At 49.4% G+C, this 16,746-nt stretch overlaps 1 protein-coding gene across 1 annotated transcript in view; it reads right to left on the bottom strand.

Annotated features, from left to right (window-relative positions):
* LOC309395767 (maestro heat-like repeat family member 5) overlaps window positions 1-16,746 on the bottom strand; it is a gene marked incomplete at both ends in the record, with an annotated part of 78,207 nt that overhangs the window by 61,378 nt on the left and 83 nt on the right. The window contains 5 exons of the mRNA XM_081960300.1: window positions 3,484-3,591; window positions 5,366-5,421; window positions 8,412-8,571; window positions 15,334-15,462; window positions 16,301-16,455. Of these exons, the coding sequence (XP_081816426.1) occupies window positions 3,484-3,591; window positions 5,366-5,421; window positions 8,412-8,571; window positions 15,334-15,462; window positions 16,301-16,455 (608 nt within the window). The remainder of the gene's footprint in view (window positions 1-3,483; window positions 3,592-5,365; window positions 5,422-8,411; window positions 8,572-15,333; window positions 15,463-16,300; window positions 16,456-16,746) is intronic.

The raw sequence follows: 16,746 nt of genomic DNA, 5'->3' as shown, positions 1-16,746 counted from the left end.
CCCACTTTCCCGCGTTCTTTCATAGCCCCATCACATTGATCTTTCCTCAATCCTTTTTGCATGTACTCCTGTCACACAGGTGATTCCCCCACAATTTATGCTTTTGATTTTTCCTACTGAAATGTAGGACCATGTTGAAAAAACTCTTGCCGCTTTCTCTGAATTGTAGCATTTTTGTCAAAACCCTTCTGAATCTTCATACCACTCTCTAAAGTATTTGCTACACCCCTGCTCGTTTGTGCTGTGTTGTACATGATTAGGTAATCGTATTTTCTAGCCTCCCCTGGGAACCTTTTATCATATAGCACTTGAGCCAGTCCTTCAGTTTGGGACTTACCACTGACGTACACTAAGTCGAGATGTTAGTTCAGCCATACCTACATTCAGGCAATGGTGGCATAGTTCAGCCCACATTTTGACCTCTCCTCTACTAGAACCACATGGAAGTCCTTATCGAGTCAACCTACACAATCTCTGCCAACTTTCCCTGGTCAAATAAGATGCTCGTTGTCCAGCAATATCAGACTGGTTTAGTATGATTTCTTCCTGCTGAGCTCTTTCTGGCTCCTGGCAAAGAAGCATTCTTTTCTACCTGCTCACAGACTTCCAGCATAATAATGAATCTGCATAACAGCAGAGATTTAAATAAGGTGGTGGTGAGGCCAGATGGGAGAGGGGTTATTGGCTGAGGGCTCCCACAGGGCGAGAGAGCCAAACCACTAAAGAGGTTGGCCTCTAACCCTGGGTGGGCAGGAGGGTGGCTGAGTGATACAAAAGGAAGAAGGGGATCCTACTAAGGACAGCCAAGGGGCTGGGGTGGACCCATGCTCTGGGGAGCTTAGGGTGGGTCAGTACATTTGGGTGATGACGGTCATAGGATGTCATGGGATCCTGTTTCAATGGGAGACAGAGCCCAGTCCAGTGTTTAACTGTGCTCGGGTCCTCTGCGCTCAGGTCATGGTCATCAGACCCACAGGATGACAAGAGGACCAGAAAGAGCACAGAAAAGGATTTGGATGTCTTGATGGGTCATCAGAGGAACCTGAGCCACCAGGGTCCCGCAGTTGCAAGAAAAACAAATGCCCTCCTGGGCAGCTTGAATTCAAGTACCGAATGGAGCAATCCGGGCAAGAAACAACGGGTTGAAATGGCAAAGGAGCTGATTTTAGTGGGTCACGAGAAAGAACTTCTGAACAGAAGCATTCTGCAACAAAATCACCAGCCTCAGAGGCGGCCTTCTTCCCTGGACAAAGAAGTTGCGTGGTCCATCCTGGGGGCTGTGAGAGGCCGGCTGGGTGACTGAAAGCCCGTGTGGCCTTCCTCTCGCACAGGGGGCACCCCTGGCCCTCCGTTCTGTGGTTTTGGGGTGGAAAACAAAGAAGGGAGTTCCGGTTCCGGCGGCGGCGGCGACGGGCAGCTCTTTGCCCGCTCCGGCTCCCCGGTGGGCTTCCCCACTCCTTGGGGGGCACAGGACACCCCGCAGAGGGGTCCTGCCGGAGGGGCGGCATCGCGGAGGTCTCCTGCAGCGGCGGCAGCCGGCGGGGGCTCTCTCGCGCGCCCAAGGCACCGGGGAGCAAGCTCGGAGGGCGCATCGCGTTTCCACGCCTCGCGCCTCGCTACAAGCCGACTGGAGAATGCTACAATTGAAGGAAGCAGCTGCGGTGCGGTGAGGTTGCCTCTCTCTTCATCCCTTACTTTGCATGAAGATTTGATTCAGCTTTTAAAACTTTAAAACAACTTTCGGAGCATTTTGGAGGTGCGGCTGGAGGGAGGGGGGTTTTCCCCCCCCCCTTGGACAAGCGGCAAGAAACAATTTTGCTCTCAGCCCCCGGGGAAGGAGGAGGGGGGAGAGCCAACGAATGAAGCCTCACTTAGGCTGAGATGATTTTCTTTTCAATTTAATTTTACATATTACAATGATTTGAGGACTTTTGGAACTTTTTAAAACTTTGTTACGCCTCTGTGCCCAAAACTGGCAGGGCAAGATGGCACACTTCCGTTGTCTTTATGAACTCTGAAACCTGACTCCACCTTTAAAATTCAGGCTTCCGGTCTTTGTCTCCGTGTCTCCCAGAGGAACCTCTTGTGGATTGGTATTTTTTTAACCTTCTAGGGGAAATTTTCTATCTATTGCCAGACTTATTGGAGAGATTCTCTTCTGCCTGGTTATTCTGCTCCCGGATTCACCTGGCTACCCTTCTTTTCTAATTGCTTACTTCATATTTGGACTGAACTTTTAACGTTATAAAGGATGGCATCTAAAAGACCCCCTCCTGGAAAACCTGGCTTTGCCACTTCTGCTCCAACATCCGCAACATCCAGTCCAGCCACACAGTCAAAGATAACAGAACTGATGCAACATAAGACTACAGAGATGGACTTTCAACAAATGCTTCAACAAATCCTACAGGGCCAGGAGGAAATCAAGAAACAGTTAAGGGAAATGAAAGATGAAATTAAAGAAAATCAAGCCCAAATATATAAGAACTCACAAAGACTGAATCTTGTGGAAGGGGGGGTGGAGGAGGTGAGGGGGGTGGTGGAAGCTGTGCAGAAAGGGAACAAAGATCTTGACATCCAACAGATGAAATTAGAATTTGAGAGAATGTCCTATTATCTTAGATTTCAAAATGTTATAGAGGAAGATGGGGAAAATATAAGGGACATCATGACAAACATTCTGGCTGACTATACACACAAAGAAAAACAACAGATGGGGTGGGATATAGATCTGGTTTATAGAGTGAACTCAGCTTATGCTAGAACACACAATTTACCCAGGGAGGTTCACATTAAATTCCTTAGAAAAACCACAAGAGATGAAATTCTGGGTGTACAAAGGGGGCAAGCATTGACATATCATGATATGGAGATAACCATTCTGAAGCAGATCCCTAAGAAGATTAGAGAAAAAAGAAAAAATTATTCGCAATTAGCGAATAAATTATACCAGAAAGGGGTGTGGTTTAGATGGTTGATGCCTGAAGGTATGCTGATATTCTGGGAGGAGACAAGAATCAGAATTAATTCACCCATAGAGGCGCAGGCCTTTATGGAAAAAAATAAAACACTCCTAGAGAAACCACCAGACACTACAACGGACACGCAGGACACGGGAGGGGCCAGAGCTCTGCCAGTGGAGGGAGATGGGGCAATAGCAAGAAGACTCAGATCACAGAAATAAATATGAAAATCATATTATTATAAATTGACCGAAAGTGAAAATGGAATTATATTTGGATTTTATATTGTAATGTTTAATTTGATTGAATTTAATAATAGAACTAATATGCTGATTATAATCAATTATATACTAATGCATTATATATAAATGTACGCTATGGGTATGGAGGGAGGGGGGCCTCACACACTTTGCAACTGCCAAAATTTGTATACCTGTCCATTTACCCTTTTCCCTATAAATTTTGAAAAACCAATAAAATTTTATTACAAAAAAGAAAACAAAGAAGCCTCCTCACTCACCCTTTCAGGGCTCTGGGTGCTGCATTTCTGGTCCACTTTCCTCAGCTCTTGATTGAGCTCATCAAAGCAAGCTTTGTCAGTGACGTCAATTAAAAGTCGCTCTGCAAACTGTCAGCGGCACATGGAAGAAGCAGAGAGAGGGACGTTCAGCTCAGCAGCTGGAGAGAAAGAGACCAACATTTCCAGAGAGACAGAGAGGTGCCAGGGAAGGCGGAGGACAGAGGGGCACCCTTTGCCGTTGCCCCTCGCCTCCCCTGAGGCACTGCAGTTGCTTGACCTGCTAAGGTTACAGAGTGGGACAGAACGATACAATAAAATAATGGGTTTTGCTTTGCTTTGATACACAATCTCCAAAGCGCATTTTGTTAGAATCTAACCTCCTCTGCCCCATTCCCCCCCCCCCCCCCGGAGCTATTTTCCTGCCTTCCCTCTTTGTGCCTTTCATAAGTTTTTGTAAGTACCTAACAGGATATTAGTTGACCACAAGAAGCTAAAGCAGGAAGCAAGCATCTGACCACAACCGGTCACTGGGGCGACTACTTATGCAAGTGGAGAAGAGGAGCTTTAAAGAAAGGAGAGAGGAGGGAGCTCGCTTTAGGAAGAAGTGGGCAAAGACCCAACGAAAAGAGAGAACCAAGATGTGGCACATGCTTTCTCAGCCATGGCACACACACACACACACACACACACCCTTTAGGGAACATCCTTCCCCCTGAAATTTGACTCTCCAGAAGCCCCTGGAAACCTGGCTCTGTTCTCAGCCCACCCCCCAACTCCACCACCACCCCTGCAGCCCCAGGCAAAAGGAGACTGGCTTAGAGCTGGCCATTTTTATCCTCTCTTTGCCTTGGGTTTGTGTGCCTATATTATAATAGAATATTTATAATATTTATTTTAAATTTGTATTATAATATTGACTGTTATTATATCTTCTTGTTGTAAGCCTCCCAAGGTTACGTTTGGGGAGATGGGCAGCTGTTTAAATTTGGTTAATTAATAATAGCAAGCTTTAGCTAAAGAAACATGGTATACTTTTTAATTCTTATGGGCGCAACTTCCTTCAAGAGCAGAAAAGGTATTACTGGAGGGACATGCAGGTGGAGTGGATTGATTAAGAGATACCCTTAAAATACTTTGGACCCTAATGTGACAGAGGTTCTCCTGCTGAGGGATAAGACAGATGGAGGGCCTTGGGATCTACCCTGGTGGAGTCATTCCTGGTTAGAGATATTCTCTGGGGCCATTTTGATACTATCCTGAAGTTCAGAATCTGCCAAAGATGGGAAACCCTTCCTGGGCTTTGGGCTAAGTGATGAGCTCAGGGCATGGCTGTCCCAGGGAGCTAGGTGAGCAGAGAAAAAGGAAAAGGCTATAGATGTGGTCTGAGTGGGCAAACTAAGACCAGCAGCAACAGCCACTGGAACAAAGACGGACCAGGACTTTTTACTCCAGAGGAAGGGAGGGAAGCGCTGAGAGGCAGCTGACCTTGTGAGAACCAGGTCAATCTAAGGATCCATTTGCTGGGTTTTTCCTCTTTTGCTTACTATCTTTGTGGTCAGCCTGAGAATTTAGGGGAAAGCACAATACTGATCATCTGCTTGAGCAGGGGTTTGGACTAGAAGACCTCTGAGATCCCTTCCAACTCTGTTATTCTGTTATAGCTGTTATATCTGCTAATCACCAAATATAAGTTTCCAATGTCACTTCCGTTACTTTGCTGGGAATGTTTACTGCATCCTGTTTCTAGGTATTCTTTTTCCTGCTCCCCCCTTGTCCGTCTAGCTGTACCTGAAGACTGGCTTTTAAAGGTTCAGCCCTGTAGCTGAAATGCCTAGACCTTCGAAACAGACCAGGTGTCAAGGTAGAAGAGTTCTCACCTTACCTCCACCAGCTTTCGTTCCCATACTTCAATCTTCAAGGTGTCACTCTCTGTGAAAGCTGCGCGCAAGAGAGAAGGAATCACTGAGGAGGAGTACCTGAGACCGGAGGCCCCCAGAGCATTGGATGGGCCCTGAGGAGGCGGCAGGCAGGCATCATAAAGACAAGACTCTGGGCGGAAGCTTTGAGTATTAAAGCTCTGGTCCTGTGGGGCAGCAGTCATTTTGGCAGGCTCCTTTTCTGGACTCTGGACACGGGGCTGGGCCTTGCCTGTTATCAATTGGGCCAATCCCACTGTGGTTCCAGCTTGGGAAAGCGAGGAATAAGGACTGGGCTGACAGCCATAGGCCAAGGCAGTGCACGGGGGAGGGGGGAGAGCAGGTGCAGCTGGAGTTAATTGCCCCTTTCAGGTGACAAAAGGGGGGGGCAGATCTTGCCACCTGGTCTGGTGAGGGCAAAAGGTCTCTTTTTCTTTTCCCTTGGATACCTGGTTGAAAATGGGGTGGCTGGGGATAATGGGGGGCTTAAACATGGAGTGGGAGGAGGCTCTGTCCCCCATGTTATAGATGCTGAATGTTAGGCAGAAGGGTCCTTTGATATGGGAATGGATCTTGACAGTCTTGAACTTTGGGCCCTATCTAACAAAATGACAATCAATGTAGAGAAAAGTAAAATCCTACACTTAGATAAGAAAAACCCAAAGTACACATATAAACTGGGTGAAACCAGGCTTAATAGCAGTGACTGTGAGAGAAATCTTGGAGTCTTAGTGGACAATCAGTTAAATAAGAGTCAGCAATGTGCAATGGCAGCCAAAAAACCCAATGAAATCCTTAGTTGCATTAACAGAGGGATACAATCAAGATCAAGTGAGGTACTAATACCACTCTATAAAGCCCTAGTAAGACCACACCAAGAGTACTGCATCCAGTTTTGGTCACCACACTATAAAAACGATGCTGAGACTCTAGAAAGAGTGCAGAGAAGAGCAACAAAGAGGATTAGGGGACTGGAGGCTAAAACATATGAGGAACGGTTGCAGGAACCGGGTATGTCTAGTTTAAGGAAAAGAAGGACTAGTGGAGACATGATAGCAGTGTTCCAATATTTGAGGGACTGCCCGAGAGAAGATGGGGTCAAGCTATTTTCCAAAGCACCAGAAGGCCAGACAAGGAATAATGGATGGAAACTGACCAAAGAGAGATTCAACCTGGAAATAAGGAGGAACTTTCTGACAGTGAGCCCAATCAATCCATGGAAGAGAAGCTGCCTTCGAAAGTTGTGTGGGCTTCATCACTTGAGACTTTCAAGAAGAGATTGGACTGCCATTTGCCAGAAATGGTGTTGGGTTTCCTGCTTGAGTGGAGGGTTGGACTAGATCAGTGATGGCGAATGTTTTTGGCTCGAGTGCCATAAGGGGGGGAGCACAGGGAGGTCATGCGTGAGCATGCCACACCCATAATGCAATGCACTACCCCCCAGTGCGCATGTGCACATGAGAAGTGCTTACCCCCATTTTTTGCATGCTTTTTTCCCCCTCCCCAGGCTCCAGAGGCTTTATATGAGCCTGGGGAGGGCGAAAACGGCCTCCCCCAGCCCCCCCAGAGGCCCTGTGGAGGCTTCAGGGACCTTCAGGAGGCTTCCCTGAAGCCTCCGGAGGACTAAAAACGACCCTACGAGCAAACCGGAAGTGACTTCCGATTTGCTCGTAGGGTCATTTTCAGTTCTCCAGAGGCTTCAGGGAAGCCTCCGAAAGGTCCCTGAAGCCTCCAGAGGGCTTAAACCGACCCTACGAGCAAACCGGAAGTCACTTCCCAAACTTCTGGTTTGCCCATAGGGCCGTTTTTTTGCGCTCCAGAGCCTTCAGGGAAGCCTCCGGGGGTGGGGGGCCTCTTTTCGCTTTTTCTATTAATGTGCTGGTGGTCATTCATGCCTCAGTCACTTCCCTGTTGGATCATTGCAATGTGTTGTACTGTCACACAAAAACCGTTTGGAAGCTTCAGCTAGTGCAGAATGCAGCAGCATGTGTAATATTGCAGCACCAAAGTTTGCCTAGATTGCACTGTTGTTGCATGAACAGCACTGGCTCAGCATGCTGGTCCCGTATGGTTCCAGGTGCATTTTAAGGTGCCACCCATCACCTTTAAAAGCCATGGTGGCACAGTGCTGAGAGTGCAATACTGCAGCTAATTCTGCTGACTGCCAGCTGCCAGCAGTTTGGCAGTTCGATTCTCAAGGTTAACTCAGCCTTCCATCCTTCCGAGGTTGGTAAAATGAGGATCCAGGTGGCTGGGGGCAATAGGCTGACTCTGTAGACCACTTAGAGAGGGCTGTAAAGCCCTGTGAAGTGGTATATAAGTGCTATTGCTAGTAAGCCCTTGTACAACACAGGGCCAGGTTACCCTACAAGACCCTTGTATCTGTCTCTTCCATCGCATATTTTGGGAGGCCAGGGGGTGTGCCTTCTCTCTTGTGGTGCCAGCCCTACTAAACAGTCTTTCTCCCTCACCCCAGAAATCTGCATGGCCACAACCCTTCTTAACTTCTGGAAGGGTGCCTTTTCCACCAGCATTAGGGTCAGAATATTAGTAGACCCAGATATGTGTGATTTGGTGCACTGAGTTGGTTGTGTGGTACTTCAAATTATTTTATCATCATTATTGTTTTTTCATTGTACTTTTGCTTTTTGTTGTTTATGGGGGATTTGTAATAGTGGGGTTTGTTTGGGGGAGATGTAAAATATTGGTTGTTAGCTATCCAGAGTTATTTGGTAAGATAGGTGGCCACATATATTTTCTAAATAAACAAAACAGATAAACAGCTCTGTTGGACTGCATTAGGGTCTCACTATATTTTATGAAACCTTCCCTCCCTCTGCTTTTGGGGCCCAGAGTTGTTCCTGGAGAGGTTCTGAATTCAGGTTGTCTCAATTTTTCTCGGGTCACCCCTTTACTTCAAAAGATAGGAACTCTTTTTGGATCAAGGCCAACTTCCTTTCAATGACTCAGAAATAAATTTGAAAACCCTGTGGGAGAAAAGAGAGACGATACCTTTGTTTGCCAGTTTCCCCAACACACAGAGGATGCTGCGATACGGAATCAGCCTCCCTTGGAAACCCTCCAGGAGCTTGGTGAGGACCTCGGCTGGGAAATGGCACCAGAGGGCCACCAGGATGTCACCCGCTGCATCCTGATACAAGTCCTGAAGATCCTGCAGCAGGAAAGGGGGCCAGAAATGAGGGTCTTCTCCTCTCTCTCTCTCTCCCTCCCCCCCTCTCTCATACACAAATATACACAGATTTCTTATTGCATTATTCTTCAAATAGCAACTTCACTTAGACTTATATACTGCTTCATAGTGCTTTTACAGCCCTCTCTAAGTGGTTTACAGAGTCAGCATATTGCCCCCAACAATATGGGTCCTCATTTGACCAACCTTGGAAGGATGGAAGGCTGAGTCAACTTGAGTCTGGTGAGATTCGAACTGCTGGCAATCGGCAGAATTAGCCTGCAATGCTGCATTCTAACCACAACACCACCATCCTTTTTTAAAAAGAAAGACCCTTTGGTAGAAACTTTGTATCGGACGTTTTCTGACTTTCCTCCAAAGGAAGGACAGGAGACTGTCCAATAATGAAAAGTTCTCAAGCTTACAATATAACTTGACACCATCAAAGGTGAAAATAAGACAATTCAAATTAAGATGCTACACAGTATAAAAGCAGAATTGCATTTAAAAACAACTGAGAGCCAGTGTAGCTCACACAACAATGCTGGACAAAGGCAAATGGAAGGATGCATGAACTGCAGCATTTTAGATCAGTTGTAACTTCTGTGTGGTCTTCAAGGGCAGCTTCAGGTACAGTGTGTTGCTGTAATCCAAATGAAAAGCAACCAAAGTGAGAGTGACTGTGAACAAGGTCTCCTGGTCCAGGAAAGGGAGCAATTGACCCATAAGGCAAATCCACCTCCCAGCCATGGCTGCACCTGCCCTTTGAGCATGAGTCCAGGAACCAAACAACCCAAACCATTCCGCCTTGCCAGGATTGAATTGAGGGGGGGTTCCTCGCCATCCAAACCTTTGCAGGCCCCAGAAGTCCAGTCAGCAACCCGGCAGCACTTCTGTCCAGCCAGGGATGCAGATGTATAACTGGGTAACAGCACACTGGTGGTATTGCCCCTCAAACTGGCAAATTACCTGTTGGTTTCATGTCAATGTTAAAAAGGAGAAGCACGACACCTGAGCCATGAGCAATCCTACATGGAGGTAACGCTGAGGAATCCCATGTGGCCTCTATCCGTCCCAAGCACCAACTGAAATTAACCATGGAGAAAGAAGGGGCCTCCCACTCCCAATCCCCAAAGTTGGTTCAGAAGGTCACCATGGTTGCTGGTAGTGAAAGCTGCTAAGAGATCCAGGAGGACATGGAATTGTGCACACACACACACACACCGCCCCCATCCCAGTCTCTCCTCCGGTCATCCACAAGCACAACCGATGCAGTCACATGATCAGCCAGACTAAAATTAGAGAATTGGAAAAATCATTAAACGCCGTTAGTCCAACTCCCTAACTGGTGCAGGATCTACTATTATTTTATTATTTATTTCTTTGGATTTCTAAACCGCCCCTCTCCCAAAAAGGGACTCGGGGCGGTGTACAGCCAGATAAAATGCAGATAAAATACATGAATAACAATATAAATAATATAAAAACAATTAAATACTAAACATTTAGATGGAGGAGATGAGACTGTACAAGAAATAAATATGCTATGGAAACCCTAAAAAACATCCCCAATTAAAATACCCAAACCCAATTAAAATATATCCCCGGGAGGCAAAACTAAGAGAGTGCCAGGCCAGCTGATTGAAACAGGTGAGTCTTTAATTTTTGACGGAAGGAGCGGAGGTCTGTGGTGGTTCTGATGTCGGGGGGGAGGTCATTCCAGAGGGTTGGGCCCATCACAGGGAAGGACCTACTCCTAGGGCCCCCCCCTGGCATTGCCTAGCGGACGGCACCAGGAGGAGTCCCTCCCTGTGTGAGCGGATTGGTCGTAGGGACGTGTGTGGTAGGATGCGATCCTGCAGATAACTAGGTCCTATGCCATGGAGCGCTTTAAAGATGGTAATCAATACCTTGAAACGCACCCGAAAGGCCACAGGCAGCCACTGCAGCTCGCGCAGGAGGGGTGTTACGTGGGAGTATCGTGTACTCCCCATGATGACCCGCGCGGCTGCGTTCTGAACTAGCTGCAGTCTCCGGACGCGTCCCAAGGGAAGCCCCATGTAGAGGGCATTGCAGTAGTCCAGGCGAGACGTCACCAGCGCATGAGTGACCGTGCGCAGGGCACTCCGGTCCAGTAGGGGGCGCAATTGGCGCACCAGGCGGACCTGGTGGAACGCCCCCCTTGCCACGGCTGCCACATGGTCCTCCATTGACAGCCGGGCATCGAGGAGGACGCCCAAATTGCGCGCCCGTTCCACAGGGGACAGTTGTTCGCCCCCTATGGCCAGCGATGGTGTGAGCTGACTGAACCGAGGTGCCGGTAGCCACAGCCACTCGGTCTTGGAGGGGTTGAGTTTGAGTCTGTTGTCCCCCATCCAGACCCCGACGGCCTCCAAACACCGGGACATCACTTCGACAGCCTCGTTGGGGTGGTTTGGGGTTGAAATGTACAGCTGAGTGTCATCGGCGTACAGGTGGTACTCAACCCCAAAACCACGGATGATCTCACCCAGCGGCTTCACATATGCGTTGAACAGGAGAGGCGAGAGGACCGACCCCTGTGGCACCCCACAAGTGAGTGGCCTCAGGGTCGACCTCTGCCCCCCTGTCAACACACATTGCTTCCGGTCGGAGAGGTAGGAGCCGAACCACCGCAAAACGGTGCCTCCGACTCCCATCCCCTCCAACCGGCGCAATAGGATACCATGGTCGATGGTATCAAAAGCCGCCGAGAGGTCTAATAGGACCAGGATAGAGGAACAACCCCTATCTCTGGCCCTCCAGAGATCATCAACCAACGCGACCAAGGCTGTCTCTGTGCTGTGCCCGGGTCGGAAGCCGGACTGGCGTGGGTCTAGATAATCGGATTCGTCCAGGTGTCGTGGAAACTGCTGCGCCACCACATTCTCAACAACCTTCGCCAAAAAGGGGAGGTTGGAGACTGGACGGTAATTAGCTAGCTCCATTGGGTCGAGCGAAGGCCTCTTGAGCAAGGGTCTCACCACCGCCTCTTTCAAGGCGGTTGGTAAGTATCCCTCACCCAATGAGGCGTTCACCAGGCCCAGAAGCCAGCCTCGTGTCACCTCCCAGGCTGCCAGTACCAGCCAGGAGGGACACGGGTCCATTGAACATGTAGTGGGCCGCAGCCGTCCACGCAACCTGTCCAAATCCTCGGGGGCAACAGAGTCAAACTCCTCCCAGAATGGTCTCTCAAGACTCGCTGTTGACGGCTCGTCTGGTCCACTGACGGAGGTCCATCCGCTCCGGATCTGAGCAATTTTGTCCTGCAGATATTCCCCAAACTCCTCTGCTCTTCCCTGTAAGGGTTCCCCCCACGTCCCCTGCGATAAAAGGGAGCGGGTCACCCGAAACAGGGCGGCAGGGCAGTTATCCGCGGACGCAATAAGGGCGGCACAATGCCTACGCTTGGCCGCTCTTATTGCCACAAGGTAAGTCTGCAAATAGGCTCTTACCTGTGTTCGGTCAGATTCGGAGCGTGAGGACCTCCACCTGCTCTCTAGACGTCTCCTGTGGCGCTTCATCACCCTTAGCTCCTCAGTAAACCAAGGAGCCCGGGTGGGTCGATGCCGCAGTAGAGGTCGCAAAGGCGCAACCCGGTCCAAGGCCCCAGTCGTCGCCCTATTCCAGGCAGTCACTAGGTCCTCGGAGCGGGAGCGGGACAGGGCTACAGGTATTGGCCCAAGCTCCGTCTGGAATCTATCCGATTCCATCAGGTGCCTGGGGCGGTACCAGCTTGTAGAGTCTGGTTCCGCCTCCTCGCGGTGGGGGATAGCGCCAGGGAAGTCCAGCCGGAGGGATGAGTGATCTGACCATGACAGGGGCGTGATGACTAAGTCCCCTATTCCCAGATCACTCGTCCACTGTTCAGATACAAAAATGAGGTCCAGTGTGTGGCCCCCTTCGTGAGTGGGGCCCTGAACTAATTGGGTCAGGTCCATGGCCGTCATGGAAGCCATGAACTCCCGAGCCACCTCGGAAGCCGCTCCCGTCGACGGCAAGTTGAAGTCCCCCATGACCAAGAGTCTGGGGGTCTCAACTGCCGTCGCTGAGATTAGCTCGAGGAGCTCGGGCAGGGCTGCTGATGCATAGCGAGGAGCCAAGTATACAATCAGCAAGCCCCACTGCCTCCCTGGGCCCCAGTTCACACCAAGGGACTCACACCCGGGTATCTGAGGGACAGTGAACTCCCTCGGCTCTAAACATTCCCGAATAACCACCGCCACCCCACCACCCTTACCCAGGGCCCGGGGCTGATGGAATGCCCGGAAACCTGGTGGGCACATTTCCACGAGGGGTAAACCACCCTCGTGGCCCAACCAGGTCTCCGTTATCCCTGCAAGGTCTAGCTCCCCCTCTGAGATCAACTCATTAATGAGGGGGGCCTTGTTGGTAACAGACCTTGCATTGCAAAGCATCAGCCGCAGGCCCTGGCTCTGTAGTTCCTGTTCACCTAGACTGCAGGGGTTGGTACAAGCGACCGGGCGTAACCAACAGCCACGGTCTCCCAACCGACCTTGGGATCTTATCCTGTCCTCGCATCCCCCCCTCCCCACGACCGTTGTAATAGGACAACCCTCTGTTCGAGTGACCTTTGTTTTCCCCCCCTCCACCTCACCCCCGTCCTTCCTGGACTCACCTGTTTGCCTGGCACTGGCTCTCCTCCCAGTCTGATTGGCCCTCCCCCCCACCCTGGAACCCCCTAAAAAAGATAAAAAACATTTTACTAAAAATCCCCTTAACTTCCGGCTCCTACACCTCTCGGGGTCCACGAACCCGTCCTCGAGGCGGGCCCTTGAAAGAGCCAAGGGCCAAACCTGCGAGAGAGGGGCCTCCCGCAGGCGGAGCAAGTCTAACCTCGAATAGGTTATTATCAACATTCCAGTGGGGGTTAAGGCGCTGTAGATGGTAAAAATAAGTCAGTATGGGGGGGGGGGGGTAAGAGGCATTGTCCCCATAAGTCAGTCTGGGGGGGGGGGTAAGAGGCATTGTTCTGGATCATTCTTCGATAAAGAGTGGGGGGGGGGGAGAGCAGGTGTCCAGATGATGGGGTTAGACGGATGCGGCGAAGATGGTAGAGAAAATGGTAGAGAAAATGGGTGATAGCCCTAGATGGTAAATAGCAAAATAGATGATAACCCTCGATGGTCTTAGGTGGGCATAAGCTCAGGAACAAAGATTCAGGGTCCTCGGTGGGTGGGGGGGAGGCAGTCTTGGCCCAGGTATCCAGGTATCCGTGATCCCAGGCAACCTTCCAGCCTCTCCATGGTCATAGGCCAAGTCCATGGCCCTAGGCCAGATCTTCCAGAGGCCTCAGATGATCCAGGCCCCCCCCCCCAGCCACCATAACCACCATCCTATCCCACTCTGTCCTGGCTCCCACCTGAAGGGTCCAATAATCCAGGCTATCACCCAGCGCTCACCCAGCGTTCCGATGTTCCTGGCGTTGGTCTTCCGGCGTCTTCTAACAACGCAGGCCTACAGGAGTCACCGGGAGCCGCCAGAGGATGACGAGAAGCCTCAGCGAAAAAGCCTCGGCAAGGCCCTTGACAGCGGCATACTAGATCAGGGGTGTCAAACCAAGGCCGGGGGCCAGTTCTGGCCCACAGGGTGCTTAGACCTACATGGAGGCGCTGCTCTTGAAATAGCAAAGGACTGGCTCACAGTGTCTCTGGCAGTGAAAAGAGGGCTCGGGAGGGCTGCACATGGCCTTCCCAAGCTCCATTTTTGCTGTTAGAGGGTTTCAGGAAGCCATTGCAGCCAAAAACGAAGCTTGCAAGGACCACATGTGGCTCTCCTGAGCTCTGTTTTCACTGGCAGAGGGTTGCAGAGGACCGTTGCAACTGAAAACGGAGCCCAGGAGCCTGTTTTTTTCTGGTAAAGTGCTTGGGCCACCACAAGTGCCCCCGACACGAGTGATGTTGAACTGGCCATGTCCACCCTGGCCACTCCCACCCTGGCTCCCTGAGGTCAAACACAACCTTGATGCGGCCCTCAATGAAATCAAGTTTGACACCCCTGTACTAGATCTTTGACAGATAACCACCCAGACCTTGTTCAAAAATCCCCAGTAATAAAGGAGCCACTATGAGATGTAGCTGCCTCTTTCATTGGCTGGCAGTTTGTATAGTCAGGAAGTTCCTCTTGCATCTAGTCTGAAATATCTTCTTCATACTTTTAACTCATTCCTTTTGGTTCTGCCCTCTTCTGTGTGACAAACATTTTGATAAGTGATAGAACCAATGGTTTGACTTGAAGGTCCTAATCCAAGCCCTTGCCCAGTACAGGAACACTCATGCCATTCCGGACAAATGGCTGTCCAGTCTCTTCTTGGAAGCCTCCAGTGATGGAGCAGCCACAACTTCAGAAGGGAGGCCATTTCATTGCTTAATAGCTCCACAGGGAGAACATTCATCGAGGCCAATGTTGGATCTGCCATGAGAAAGCTTCCCCTACTGGTTCTTCTCTTATCCTCAGGTGGCAAGGGGAACCAATCTCCCCTTAACCTTCTCCATCTTGATCAAGATGGAGCTTCTGTTTTCACAGAACCAACTGTGACCTACGCAACTATGCACATTCCGTGAATTCTTGGGGACCCACATACTTAGGCCTTCCTATAGTGGTTGGGTTAGATGTTCCTCTGGCTGCGAGCAGCCCAAAGGCTGGAAGTTCTACCCAAAGGGAAGTGGGGAAGAAAGGGTTTTTTTTGGTCGCCTTAGTCCTTACTGTGGTTCTTAGCATATCTTCAGCAGCCAGTTTGATGATCACTTTGGCTAATTTGTGGTCTATGTGACTGGCAGATCTGATCACAGCCTGCAGGATTTGGTTGATACGCAGCCGGTGTTTCGGAGAGATCTGTAGAAATACAAAAGAAAAACCAATATAGCAGTTTGAAGTCTGAAATTATGAGAAGATGAGAAACACAACTTCTTAGGAGTGTCTCCATCATCCAGGTCTTGGTTGTCCCAAAGGTGCTTTTTGCAAAAGGCAACTGGACTTTCTTCAGGGGGTTTTCCCTTTGAAAATGTTTGTAAACAGTTCTGAAGAAGTTTTTTGGATGAGAAGAGGAATGATTTCAAAGGGAACAAAAGCAGTCTAGGTGCCTTTTGGGGAAAAAGCACTTTTGGGTTGAGAAACATAATTTATTTCCAGATGAATATGCCAAATAATCTTGTATTTTCTATTTTAAATGTTATATCATATACTATGCCTTATTTTAATGGTGATGCTTCTGATATGAATAAAAAATGCCACTATTCACCTTCTCTTACCATTAAGAAGTTTCTCAGAAACACCTTTTGTTTTCCCCTAGATGATGGGGCTTGGGAACGGTATTGGAAAAGGAGGGATATGGCTGCCACCCCCAATTTTCTGGAACTCCTCCTCCACCTCCTCTCTCAAGAGTCCTGGTCATGACATCCCCAGGGGTATGGGTCTCTGCTACTGACGCCGGACTCCAGCTTTCAGCAGAGATCCTGGCTGAGGAATTCGTGGCAATCTCTGGCTGGTGCCTCAGTTTTTGAACTGAGATGCCCTGACAACACTTTCAGTTCCCCTTGCTCATATTCAGAGTACTATTACACATCCTACTAGGGCTGCCTTTGAAGATGGCCCAGGAGATGACACTGCTCCAAAAGGTTCAGCAGCGTTAAACCTAATTTGAGGCGTTCTGAGCACTTCAAAGAGTGTCTACCTTATGGATGCTATGGCGATACTTGCAAATGGCCCTCAAGACTCCAGCTAGTTTAGTCTCTGCCAAGGTGCACAAATTGTTGATGGACTCTTGCACTTGGGAAGGGCCATTTTCTTCTCGGAGATTCCTCAAGTTGCAAAAGCAGACCTGTGATTCTGGTAAACAGAAAAAAGGGGTCAGCCACAGTGTTTGATAGTCTAATCCTGAACGGCTCGACTAATATCTTTTCAAAGGGAGAGCAGTTCTTACATTTTACATTCAATGAATTCTACAGAAATGAAGAAAATATTTCTCCACACGGGCATAATTTTGTACTCTTCTCTAATTCACTTTCTAAAGCTACTCTTCCTCCAGCCCAGTGACTCTCTCTTGTAGGCGTGTGGGCTTCGACCCTGAACATTCTCAGTTATTGCCATATTGACTGGGGAATGCCAGAAGCTGAGGAT

The sequence above is a fragment of the Natrix helvetica genome (assembly GCF_964273705.1).
Source record: "Natrix helvetica genome assembly, chromosome: 7".
NCBI classification, from domain to species: Eukaryota; Metazoa; Chordata; class Lepidosauria; order Squamata; family Natricidae; genus Natrix; species Natrix helvetica.
The sequence above is the reverse complement of the archived record's forward strand: the minus strand, read 5'-3'. Positions and strand labels throughout refer to the sequence as shown.